Raw genomic sequence first — 12821 nt, forward strand, 5'->3', positions numbered from 1 at the left:
TGCTGACCTTGAGGCTAGCAGCTCAGTATGTAACCCACTATGCCAGTAGGACTCCTCATGCTTGGGACAGGGAAGCGAAGTGGGGGTGGTGGGGTATGTCTAAAAAGCCCCTCTGAGGACATGCCTCTACCTGTCCCGGGAGCTGAGCGCTGCCAGCTGGCAGTGTTGGCCCAGCCTTTCCCGACAGCGTTGTGAACTGGGCTCTGGGACTCTCCAGCAAGGTTGGCCCAGCAACTCAGGCACAGACAGGGGGTTAGCTCCATGGGTTCCAGACTGCTCTTGGGGCCCAGACCCCCCCACTCAGTTACAGGAAGCCCAAAGTCACATTTACAACCAGCCAGTGGTGTGTGTATGTGTGCGTGCACGCACGCGCCGCTTCTCATCGGTGACACCGCTGCGGGTAACACGCTGACCTCCCCATCCTCATGGCAGCCCCTGAGACAGTAGCTGTAAGTCGGGAACTGCCAACACGCCCCCTCCTCGCAGGTGCTGCAGCACATGAAGGCTATGCAGGCTGACCAGGAGCGCGAGAAGCAGCGGCGACTGGAAGTGGAACGAGGTAGGTGGCTAGCGCTGGTCTTCACACCCCGACAGACCTCCCCTTAGCAGGCCGGTACTTCAGCAGCTGGGAGACGGCCCTCCTGCCAGGGCTTGCCGCCTGCATCCCTGCCCTTGCCCGAGCAGCTGCTGTGTCTCACTGCCAGGGAAGTTCACAAAGCCAGCCGGGCCCACTGCCGTGGGTGGATTTTGACCCTTTGAGGGCAGGCGAACGGCCCACAGGGTTTCTGAGGCTGTGATCTTATTGGAGTGGGCCGCCAGGGCTCCCCAGAGCTTCTCAGTGCCTGCATTTAATATGGCCAGAACAGACCCCTAATTAAGCCCAGTGTCCCATCCAACAGGACATCACAGCCCATACTGGTGATGAAGCCTGGGATCAGGTACTCTATCCCGTCTCCTGTCAGTGTGGTCACTGTAACCAGGCCTTGCTCCGTGCTCAGCTGGTGTCTCCGGACTTGCCCTCTCCACCCATCCCTGAGCGCTGCCGCCGTTTGCTTACAACACTAATTGAACTTGGGGTCAAAGTGACACTTGGTATTGTTGGCAGACCAGGCCCCACTGAACCGAGCCTGCCTGCTCCTCTGGTCTTACTCCATGACGGGGAGAGCATACTGCTCCCTTCAACCAGAGGCTCTGTCACTCCTTAGACTCTCAAAGTACATTCTTGCTTTAGGGCCTTTGCTTCCAAGCTTTCTTTCCTCCTAAAATCTTTGTATGTGTGTCCCCAACTCCCATTGAGTCATTGTCAACTCATAGCAACCCTATAGGGCAGAGTGGAACCGCTCCTGTGGTGGGTGTTGACCTGCTGACCTTCCTGTTGTTTGCAGCCCAACACGTAAGCCAGCAGAGCCTGGCTCTTTATGACCTCCCCCATCTCTCCTCAAACGTTACCTTAGGTTAGCCCTAGGTTACTAGGTGAGCCAAAGTCGAGTGACCGAGCTGCCCCTCGGTCCCGTCCACTTATCCTTCCTCTGGGACATTCACTACCATCATCTGTTAGTCGGTCTCCCCACAAAGGCAGGGACTTGGTAGCTGCTTACCTCTCTCTGCTCGCCCTCAGACACCTAGAGCAATGCCTGGCATGTGGTAGGTGCCCCTTGACCAGCCTAGCCCCTCCCTGGACAGTCCCTGGGGTCAGGACGCCTGAGCTGTGGACATCCTGTGCACTTGTGGCTGCTGTAGCAAAGATGCCACGTTGCTGACCCCAGCTGCTGTGGTGCCTCCAGTACCCGTGGTCACCTGTCGTGTGTCCTTGGCATTCCCAGCGCCCACCTGGTACAAGGAGCTTGTTTGTGCCAGAGCAGCCTTGGAAAGCTCTAGTACTGCTGGTGCTGCTGTCCCGCCAGCTCCCGGCTCAGGACCTTCCAGCCCTCAGAGGACATTGACTAGTTTGAGTGTCCAACTTTCAAATGGCTAACTTGGAAATCCTGTCCGTGGAGAGCTGTGCATGGGCTGGGTGGGGCACGTAAGCACAATCGAGTGGTTCAGTAAAGCTGAGGTGCTGCAGGAGTCGGGACTGAAATGCAGAACAAACTGACAAGCTTGGTCTCCCTTCTCCAGCAAAAGCTGGCTTCTCTCTGCTGGGCCCAGAGAGCACAGCTCCTTACCGGCCCTCCCTCCACAGGCCACGTCCCTTTCTGAAGTGTGGGGAGGAAGGGAGGTAGACGTAACCACCATCCCTTCTTCCGGTCATACCGAGTTCTGAAGACTGTTGGGCCTTCTGGTTAGGCTCTAGTTCCGGGGAGCAGCAGACCCAGCCCCCAGCTGAGACACACATACTCACTGTAGACCCCTGGAGTCTGTCAGCATCCAGTCAGCAAGCTTGGAGAGAGCCGGCTGCGTCCCGGGGCAGGGGCCGTTCCTGGAAAGTGGTTACAGCACACTGCTTCCAAGCAGCCCTGCTCTGGGAAGATGGGGGGCCGCCTGCCGCTTTAGGATGGCAGCCTTGGAAGCCCGATGGGGCAGCTCTGTGTGGCCTCACAACAGGGGGGCGTGGGCTGGGGTGCTTCCTGGAGGGCAAAGGACACCCTCTTTCTGTGTCATACTTGGGTGGCCTGCAGCCCCGGGGGGGTGGGGGGTGGAGAAGGCTCCAGTGGTGGTTCTGGTGTGCTGCGTGCAGAGGCGGAGAAGAAGCGGGAGGCGAAGCAGCGTGCGAAGGAGGCGCAGGAGCGGGAGCTGCGGAAGCGGGAGAAGGCCGAGGAGAAGGAGCGGCGGAGGAAGGAGTATGACGCCCTCAAGGCCTCCAAGAAGGAGCAGGAGAAGAAACCCAAGAAGGAGAACAATCAGAGTAAGTCTGGTCCCAGGTCCCAGCTGGAGCCCAGGGCAGCAGTGAGCTGCAGGCCTTTGACGGGTGTGGGAAGCAGGGGCTGGCCAGGGAGACGGGCCTGAGAGTTTGGTCACCCGAGCCAGGTGTTCCCCGAAACAAGTAGCTGGCTGGTCTGTCCTCCCAGAGCCACACCCGGGTGTGCGTGGGACTCAGCAGGGTGTCCGCTGCTACCAGGGTTCAGGTTCTGATGCCAGAGGCAGAGTGCAGCTGCCACCTCACCTGTACACCCGACGCCACCCCTGGAGTCTAGAACCGCCTCAGTGTGGCCGCACTGCCTGCGGGGGTGGGGGGCAGGGGTGTGTGTCTCCTGAGCTGGAATGATCTTTGTTTGCACACCAGAGGGGTCACTGGCTGCCTTTACGGGAGACTCATGGAAAAAAACATTTTAGTCATGTCGTTGGATTTAAGTCAGTCTGCAGGAAGCCCTCTGGGTCTGCAGAGAGCCAGAGGCAGGAGCTCCCCACAGCGAGCTGGGCCTGACCCTGCTCACCTTGCCCTCCACCTGCTATTTCCTTCCTGTGGACAGGGATGTCCCCGTGAGGCTTACCTGAGGACATCGTAGGTGACAAGGACCATGCAGCTCTTGGTTTTGTGGGCAGTCAAGCATGTTAACTTTTACAAACCACCCCCCTCCCCGTTTAAAATGTATCATCAGTCTTCTATATCTATGGGTTAATGGCAGATCAGAAATCCCCTCTCCCCCAAAGCAATCAAGTCCTCAGCGGCAGCCCCTCAAAGGCGAGGTGGGAAGTGTGTTGGGTGCAAGCCACCAGGGTGGGGGTGTGTGGGGGGTGATTGTCCAGGCAAACACTCAGCCATTTTACAGAAGGGGACGCAAGCACTCGGGAGCTCTCCGTGGACACCGACAGACCATGGTCATTTACATTCATTACAGAGAATTTGGAAAATTAAGTCTCAAACCCATGCCTCCAAGTCAGCAGCCACGTGGGTCTGGATGGGCATCCTGAGACCAGCCAGGGCACACACACACATCCTCCTCCCCAGGGGAGAAGGCGTGCTTCAACCTCTGAGTGATGATATTTCCAAAGGTCTGAGAGGCTTGTTCAGGGCCCGGGCGTTTTGTTAGGGGAGAGGGTGGCTAGCTAGTGCAGGTGGGTGGAACGTGGGTCTCCCCCCGACTCACGGCCTTTCTGTGCTGCTGCTGCCGTCCCTCCAGAGTCCAAGTCCGGCTCCCGCCCCCGCAAGCCGCCGCCCCGGAAACACACTCGCTCCTGGGCAGTGCTGAAGCTGCTGCTGTTGCTGCTGCTGTTGTGTGTGGCCGGTGGGCTGGTGGCCTGTCGAGTCACTGAGCTGCAGCGGCAGCCCCTGTGCACCCGCGTGAACGCCATCTATGACAACGCGCTCCGGGGGCTGCGCAGCCACGAGATCCTCCAGTGGGTCCTCCAGACCGAGTCCCAGCAGTGAGCTGCCCTCCGCACACCCCTGCCGCCCGCCGTGGAGCTCACGTCCCTGGAATTGGGTTCTGCGGGCCACCACCTCTGTAGCGTCAGACCACCCTGCCATCACCACGGGGCTGCCGCCTGGTACTGGAAGTCTCCTCTTTGTAGGACTTGTTCCACAGTCAGGGGACCCTGTTGGAATAAGGAAACTGAGGGTGGGGGTGGGGGCCTGCATGACTAATGGATGTGCGGGGGTGCGGGAGAGGAGGAACCTGGCCTTTTCTATTATGATACAAGCTGAGACAAGGCAAGGTGGCTTCTACCCAGTGGTCAGCTGGCACTACATTTTCACTTTTGTATGTCGCACACCTTTCAGCCCACCCCATGTAGCCTGGGCAGGTCAGGTGGTAGCGTGTTAGGGGTGGGGGGATGCCACGCTCAGCAAATCCGACCTGAATCCGGGGAGGTGTGTATCTAATTTCTCCAGGGCCTGACATTCCTTAGACATCTGGTGACCTCACCAAATCCCAGGCTGTGAAAGGGGCTTGCAGTGTGAGGACCACGTGGCCCTCACTGGCAGGGACTCGGACTGGCCCAGTCTCAGCTAATCAGAGGCCGGACTGACTGGTCACTCGCACCAATCTGTCTTGCCATCTCCTTTTACTTTTTTTAATGTTCTGAGAAAAACCCTCAGCTAATGTCTAGAGGCTCTCGTGACGCAGATCCACGACTCACAAGCATGAAGGAGGGGCTTCAAAAAGTTCCTGGTAAGATGGAATCTGAAGAGACTTCATTTTCCCACCAACTTTTTACAGTAAGCTCCCCCTAGCAGTGTGACCTCCAGGCCCTGGGCCGCTCCTATGGAGTGGGGTCTTCTCCACCCATCCCCTGCCCTCAGCTGAGAGCATTAACCCCCCGACTGCCAGTGAGCAAGGAGGGGCCCCTCGCAAAGCCCCATGGTTGGACATCTCTGCCAGTGGTTGGTGTGATGAAAACTTCAGGCAGCCTGCACTCTCTACAGGCTCAAAGGGACATGACTGCAACATTGGGCCAGAGACCGGCCCCTGGACGGCAGCCTGAGGAAATGCTTTCTTGCTCTCGGACTTCCATCGCCTCATCTTTTTTTATCTTTCCACAACAGCTGGTGGAAGGGATGGGAAACAACCGCCCTGGTGCTCAGCCAGTGCAAGTCCCAGAGAAAGCAAGACCCTGTCCCAGATCCGAGTCCAGCTTCATAGCTTCAGCAGCCCCAACACTAGAACTGGTGTTCTTTTCTCCCCTAAGGGCTGCTCTGCTGTGTAGGTCACACCTGACGAAAATCAGGACACTTCCTTTAGTCTTCCTTCAGGCTGAAGAGCCACTGGTACATATGCTTTATTGAAGCCACACGCCCCCTGGTTACAGTCATAGAAGTCAGCATGGCGCTCCTCCTGCTCCCTGACTGGTGGCAGCAAGATGGGTGAGTGGAGGGCTGAGGGCCACCCGGCGCAGGCAAGCCAACCCACAGGCACCAGTTCACTACATCTAGATTGGATGCCGAACTTCTTTGGGATTTCTACAATAAAATACACGTCTGGGTGGTCTGTGTGTGTTGCTCTGTGCTGTGAGGCTGGCTGGGACATGGTAGGGGTGGCTCATCTCTGCCGGAGACAGACACTGACAGGTGAGTGAAGTTGCCCGTTGCACCTGAGCCGACAGACTCAGGAGGGACCTCTTTAGGATGGAGAACAGGGGCCCCAGGTGGTGCTTCCAATCTGTACTGGTGGATGGGGAGAACAACGTTCCAGCTTTGGGCCCTTGTGTTGAGGGTTGTCAGTCTGCACTGTCTAGGGAGAGACTTGGCTGCAGACTTGTCATTTGGAGATAGATGCGCCTGGACAGCTCAGGTCCCACACGACGAGAGGTGGACGTCACACCCACCCCACGTCGAACCTGTATGTCTGCAAGCAAATTCTGGCGTTCTTGCTCCGAGAGACAACGTCGGTAAGCCTGAAAACAGTAAGCTTAGTGCCACTACCCCAAGCCATGCCTCATCCTGAGCAGGCAGCTGCCCTCCCTCTGACCAGCACTAAGCCCTGATCTCAGCAGGCATTCTGGGGCCTGCCATGCTGTCCATGAAAATGGGGCCCCTAAAGCAGCATACCTGAGCCAGGAGCCGGGGGGAGGGGAAGGCATTCACAATGGCGCTGGCCATTTCCAGGCTGACTCGGTTCAACTGCTGGATCTGCCGCCTCCAGACCTGGGCAAGGCCCCTGCCAGAGCTGTCCACTTTGACTCCTCCAGCCCAGTCACTCTCCAGGCAGAAGGAGAAGCCCGTCTGATCTCGGAGCTTCCTGCACACAGCACACAGCTGGGTAGCTAGGGGTCACTCACCTGCATGCCTTCGACCAGGAAGGACAATGTCATGTCCAGCCTGGTTTTGCTTTTGATGATCTGAGCCCTGTTTTTCCCCAAACAGTGCTAGTTGCCAGTCCCCTTAAAAAACACATCTGGGGAGTTTCCTTAGGGAAGCAGGTACCAGTAAGCCCACAGTCCCTCCCATTTGCATAGAGGGATTGGTACCAGACGCAATTCTGGCTCCCACGAGAACTTGCTAGAAGCTTAGACAAGTTGAACTCATCAGGCCTCAATCCCTCAGCCAGGGGCCCACACTGGATTATCCTTATTTTCGATTATGAACATTCTTCGAGCTAAGCAAGCTCTATTTGTTTTGCTAGGACTTTTTACATTGTGATCAGATCTCTAATGTGTTCTGATAGCATGGCTAAATAACTCAGTACCGACCTTCAGAAGGTAAACTTACAGCTAATGGACCACTTCAATGCTTATGGCTTGGCCGTAAGGGCCCCTCCCAAGAAGCCCCAGCACAAGGTTGGCTTCAAGTCCTTCAAGAACCAACCTGTAGAGCAAGGCCCAGCCCCACCAGAGGCTGGACTTACACCTGCACTCACTTGAAGGGCGCCTCCGCCACAGCCTTCGTGAACGCGCACGCAAAGTCGGCCAGAGCGCCCCAGCTCTGCAGGACCCGCACCTGGGCTTCCGTGTGCAGCTGCAGCTCCACCAGCGCCTAGAGGCCCAGAGCAGGGAGGGAGCGAAGGGCAGGGAGCTCTTTCAAGCTCTCCTGCTGAGGACTAAGGCCACACTGGGGCCCCTAGTGAGCCTCTTTCCTACTCACTGCCAGGGCAGACAGTGTGTTTAATGGGCATTTCATTCTCCAGCAGTATGTCGGGTCAGATGACCAGTGGGTGCCCAGCTGGACTTGAGCAACAGGGAGTTCTTACCTCTTCCAAGTCGACCCGGGTCACCGGGGGCCTGGGCCCTGGGCTGGCCTCTGCTCCTCTCTGCTGTTTTGGTTTGGCCTGGTCTCGGCTCCTTCGGCTCTGCTTCCCTCTCCTGGGAGGATTCGGAGCACTGCAGCAGGGAAGGAGATCAGAGCCCAAGAGTAGCCAGCCCCATGCTTCCCGCATGGAAAAGAGGGGTGAGGAGACTGGGCCAGAGCCTCTGAGCGAGGCTACCCTAGGGAGGAGGCGCCCGTGACCCAATCACCTCCAGGGTAAACCTGCACCTGAAGGAGTTCTCCTGGTCCATGATCACCAGAGACAGCGCCTTCCCCACTGTCCGTCTGGTGATGTCCGTTATAACGCTCTGAAGGGTTTCTGTCCCTCTGTCGGTGCCTCCCAGGCTTCCCTGAGAGGGACAGGCATTGTCTTAGCGCCTGTTTCCTGGGAGGCATCAGCCCCGGGTTCCAGACTGAGCCCCTCCCCACCCCTGGGCCTTCATACCTGCTTCCCGTTGTTGATCAGGGATGCAACCATCTCGGCCAGGAGCAGCACCAGGACCGTGGGCTCCTCCGCCCATTCCTCTTTGCCATCCTGCCGAAGACCAGGACGGCAGAGGCTAGTCAGCAGGTGGCCATAACCAGCAAGTGTGACCAGACTTCTGGCTGAAGGAACAGCTCCATCAACGTGATCGTCACCCGTTCTCTTTTCCTTCTAGACTGAAGTCACCTTGGCAAGGACCACCCTTGGTCCTACTCCACCCCGCCCTCAAGTGCTGAGCCCTGAAGAACCCCAGCTAGAAGCAGTGAGGAAGGAAGGAAGGGAGGAAGGAAGGAAAGCGCATCGGCCAGTACAGAGAAGTTATGCCAGTTTGGGCATTTTGAATTGGAAACGGTGTAAGAAGCAACTGTTGCAGGATTTGGTACAAATAAGTGACCCTGGCTTTGAAGGCAGAGCCTATGAGTGGCCTTTCGTGACAAAGGATCACTTTCATCAGTGGACAGGGCATCACCCACTGTACACCAGTGGGGCACGATGGGGTAGCGGGCACTTTCTGTAGGTCGTCTGACGGTCCCTGGAAGCAGAGGCTGGATACAGGAGAGAAGCAGTTAGGGAGCAGCGATCCTGATCCCGACTCTGGCTCTAGCTTGGCTTCTCTGACCTGGGGCCCCTACTTGCTGAGCCCTGGGCACTAGGGGTGTGGCTGTGAAAATAAAGGTTTGTGGGTACCCTCTACTTACACAGGGTGTGAGAAAGGCAGGAAATCTAAGTCCCAAAGTGAGGGAAACAAGTCTTCAGGTTTGGGGGGGCAGTGCAGGTGGGGAGAAAGCCCTCCAAGTGCTCCTCCGTGCTCAGTGCCCGGCTGTCTCATGAGTCCCTGCTGGATACACTCACCAAGGAGGCAGTGGGGGGCCAGGCCAGGGAAAACTGACTTGCCACCAGAGCGATCAACTGGGCTTGAAGCACAGGCCTGCCCCACCCCAGAGCCCAGCTAGAAAAACCGGAGCTCTGTGTAGATGGGCAAGGAGCCCCAGGGGCAGAGTGAGTTAGGGGCTGGGCTGCCACCCCAAGTCAGCAGTTGGAAACCCCCACTGTTCCTTGGGAGGAGGAGGCTTTCTGCTCCCTAAAGCGCTAGTCTGGGAAACCCCCCACCCCACCCCCAGGGCAGTTCTGTCCTGCCTTGTAGGGCCCCAGGAGTCAGAAGCAACTTGATGAACATCACCTTGGCTTTTGAAGTTTTAGGTGCAGACACTCTTCCCTGGGGCCACAGGCCCACTCTCCACCTTCCTGTCCCCTGAGGCACTGACCTGGGGGAGGGCACCCTAAGTCCTTCCCTATGCAGGCTCCCAGGTGGGTGTGGCGAGCAAGGACCCAGGAAGGAGAGTGACATCAGGGAATTTCCTTCCAAGCTTCCTCCCAATGGGAAGGCCTAGGGTCTGTGACGCTCGCTAAGGGAGGTCAAGACTTCTCTTAGGGGCTGAGGACTCTCCATCCCTTCCAGCTCAGAGGGCAATCGTTATGCTGTGCTGACCAACCAGCTGGTCATATTTCTGATTGTCCCTGGGGGGGTGGGGTAGCAGTGCTACTGGCGTCTAGTGAGCAGAGACCACGGACACTACTAACACTGCCATGCAGGGGGCAGACTGCCCAGTCAGCAGTCCGGTGGTGGCAAGTCCTGAGCCATGTGCTGCCACCTGCACCATCCCTTGCCGTATCCTCCTGTGCCCTGTCCAACCCGCCTTGGGTTATCCTGTGCCCGCACTCTCAGGGGAGGAGAGAGGATGCCAAGAAGCCCTACCTCAGACAGCCCCGCGGCCCGCCTCCAAGTGAGGCTGCGAGGCACAGCCTGTGCCTCGATCACGCAGCGGCACTCCATGGACTGCAGGGCCCCCAGGAGCTGGCCCCCACCTTCCATCTGTAGGAGCACTGAACAGATGGGAGAAGGGCCGTCAGTGGGTGGCCCAGAAGGCACAGAGCTCTGCGGGTGGGGGCGGGAACAGGGACAGACGACCTGGATCCAAGACGGCAGCAAGCTGCTTCAGGCTCTCCTCCGGCCGCCGGCTCACGGGCCCTGCCTTCTTCTTTCCCTCTGGTGGCCCCAGGGTGCTCTCCTTCTGGCTCACCGGGCCCTGCCGCTGCCGGCACCCCAGCCAGCCTCTTCCCCGGGCCTTCTGACTGTGCTTGGCTCTCTTCTGAGGCAGGGGGTCTTCAGCATGTGTTCTTGTGATAGTCAGGCTGTTGCCTTGGCCAGGGCAGGGAAATTGGTGGCATGGACTGTCACCGGGAGCGGTCCCCTCTGAGGTGTCAGGGAGAGCAGCAGTGGGGAGTTTGGGGAAGGGCTGCGTCTTCCAGTCGCGGGGCGCTCCTTCACTACCTTGGCGATCCAAGATGCTGGTAAATGAGGAAGTGGAGTCTCCGGGGTACAGCTGCCTGGGAGTCAGAAACTTACACTTCAGCCTCTCGGCCAGGGGAAGGGGTTCCTCTTCACCCCCGCTTCTCAGCAGCCCTGCTGGCTTTGTTTGGGCGGCGGCAGTTTCCAGTGTGTCTGGGGCAGGTGGTGACAGAAGGCAGGAGGTCTCAGAATCGGAGGCATTGATCAGCACAATCTCCTCCTCCCTGGGAAGCTGACTTCTCTTCGTGGGAGACAGCCCCTTCTTCAGAAAGGCGAACGCTGGCAAGGTCTCAGAATCACTCTCGCTGGAATCCAGCAAGCGCGACGCTTCCTTTAGCGCCATCAGTATGTGCGATCAAGTTAATTACCTGAAAGGTAAAAAGAGCCAGGGAGAGAGAGGGGGGACAGAAGGTGGCATTCAATCCAGTGTGCTAATGTGGTCTAAGGCCTTGCTTTATGGGAACACAGAGAAACAGGGCATGGCCCAGATGCACTCCATCTGGGCCTCTGGCCAGCCAGGTCTAGTCCAACAGACTTGTGGGTGCCACGGAGCTGCTTCTCATTCATAATGACCCTAAATGCCGGAGTAGAACTCCCACCGGGTTTCGGGGGCTGTGATCCTCATGGGAGTAGACGGCCAGGTTCAGTGGAGCGCTCAGACACCTCGGTGTGACAGGAACCCTCCCTAGGTCCCTTCCAGGGAAAGGGGAGGGATAAACCAAGTGAGGTGCTACCACAAACCCTTCCTGGAGTCAGGAGCAAGGCTCAACTCCACCCCTTGCCGATTTCTGCCTTTGGGGTGGAGACAGCGAGCGTCACCCCAATTCCACACTATCAAACGCCGAGGTCCAAGCTCTTCGCATTGTCACAGGCTGTGCAAACACCCCCGTGTAGTGCCAGGGCATTTTCATCACCCAGCAAGAAACTCCTCAGCACCTGCTCCCCACTCCTTCCTCCTGCCAGCCTGGTAACCACCTTCGAGGCAGAGCCGAGGAGTACAATCACACGGCATCCTGCCTTTGGGGACGAGCTTCTTTCACTTAGCATGATGTTTTCAGTGTCCATTCGTGTTGCAGCCCTATCAGTACATCATTGCTGTCATGAGACATGTTGCTAGGAACACTTGCATACAAGTTAATAAACGGACATGTTTTCTTGGGTATACACCTCGGAGTAGAATTGCTGGGCCACATATGAGCCAGGAGCCTTAGCAGGGCAATGGTTAAGTGCTCAGCTGCTAACCTGCATCTGTGGTTTGAGCCCACCAGATGTGGGAGAGATGGCCTGCAGAGATTACAGCCTGGGGAACTCTGTAAGGGAGTTCTCCTCTGTCCTACAGGGTTACCCTGAGTCAGAATCCACTTGACAGCATGACAACCTCCAAGGGTCATTGTTGAATAAACATTTACTAACTGTTGATGTGATGCCGAGCGAGCCATGTCACCTGGCTGGGCCTGTTTCTTCAGTAAACCAGGCACAATAATACTCTCTACTGAGGGCTTACAAGTCTCTTAGCTGCCACCTGCCAGACCACTGGTCTCTTCTCATGTGGAGGAAAGAAAACCCAGTGTTCAAGGAAACATTTAGTCCAAAGGACCACGCACACCACAGCTCGTGATAGCCTGAGACCAGAACTAGACGGTGCCCGGCAACCACTAGCAGGTACTCGGATCAAGTTCACAGTAGGTCCTGGCCAGCGTGGGAGGAATATGCAGCACAAATCCAAAATCATAAAAACGACCAGACTGACCAGTCCCATAGAGAGTGGTGGAACCCTGGGAATGCTCTTCAAACCTGGGATGGAACCCTGGGAACGCTCTTCAAATGTGGGACGGAACCCACTGACCTTTCCGAGGGCAGGCAGGCCACAAAGTGAACAATACCTCCGTGAGGGGCGTGCTCCTCACGCCAACCAACCAGGCCAGAACAAATGGGCAGCATTCACCTGAAAACTAAGTTCAGAAGGCAGGAAGGGCCCGGGAACCCGGGAGGAAAGGGAGCGAGCGCTGCGACATGGAGGGGATTCTAGCCGTGTCCACAGTGCCGACTAGGAGCTGTCTACAAAACGAAGGTGCCCGGGAAAGTGTCACCCGAACGACAATGAAATGTTCTCGGGAAAACACACACACACACACACACACACACACACCCACCCACCCAACCAACCAACCAAGCTACAGGCTTGTATTGTAATTCAAGACAAGAAGCCGTCTACAGCGCTTGCTATAGTATCTGGCACACAGGGCAGAGCTGCCGACCGCAGGGTCCGCAGTTCGAACCCACCCGCGGCTGCTCCGGGGGAGAGAAGTCTGTGGACTCCGGTAGAGAGGCTCAGCAAGCCCGAGAGGCAGGTCGACGCGGCGCCG

General features: G+C 57.5%; 2 protein-coding genes across 3 annotated transcripts in view; one reads left to right on the forward strand and one right to left on the reverse strand.

Moving 5' to 3' along the window:
• Positions 1-4505, forward strand: part of LRRC59 (leucine rich repeat containing 59) — an 11329-nt gene extending 6824 nt beyond the window's left edge. Inside the window, exons 5-7 of the mRNA XM_004707056.2 lie at positions 487-559; positions 2678-2845; positions 4062-4505. Of these exons, the coding sequence (XP_004707113.1) occupies positions 487-559; positions 2678-2845; positions 4062-4309 (489 nt within the window). The 3' untranslated portion in view covers positions 4310-4505. The remainder of the gene's footprint in view (positions 1-486; positions 560-2677; positions 2846-4061) is intronic.
• Positions 3680-12821, reverse strand: EME1 (essential meiotic structure-specific endonuclease 1). 2 transcript variants are annotated; one of them, XM_045299737.1, is made up of 9 exons: positions 12739-12821; positions 10075-10823; positions 9862-9989; positions 8067-8156; positions 7850-7971; positions 7566-7695; positions 7236-7351; positions 6428-6617; positions 3680-4476 (listed from the first exon to the last, which is right to left on the reverse strand). In XM_045299737.1, the coding sequence occupies exons 2-9, from the start codon at positions 10796-10798 to the stop codon at positions 4408-4410; spliced, it is 1569 nt and encodes a 522-aa protein (XP_045155672.1). In that variant the 5' UTR covers positions 10799-10823; positions 12739-12821; the 3' UTR covers positions 3680-4407. The 2 variants fall into 2 exon arrangements, with proteins under 2 accessions (XP_045155672.1, XP_004707115.1); XM_004707058.2 differs by lacking the exon at positions 3680-4476 and adding an exon at positions 5617-6273.

Source organism: Echinops telfairi, unplaced genomic scaffold (assembly GCF_000313985.2).
Source record: "Echinops telfairi isolate 266 unplaced genomic scaffold, ASM31398v2 ScPeMD7_7458;HRSCAF=8496, whole genome shotgun sequence".
Taxonomy (NCBI): domain Eukaryota; kingdom Metazoa; phylum Chordata; class Mammalia; order Afrosoricida; family Tenrecidae; genus Echinops; species Echinops telfairi.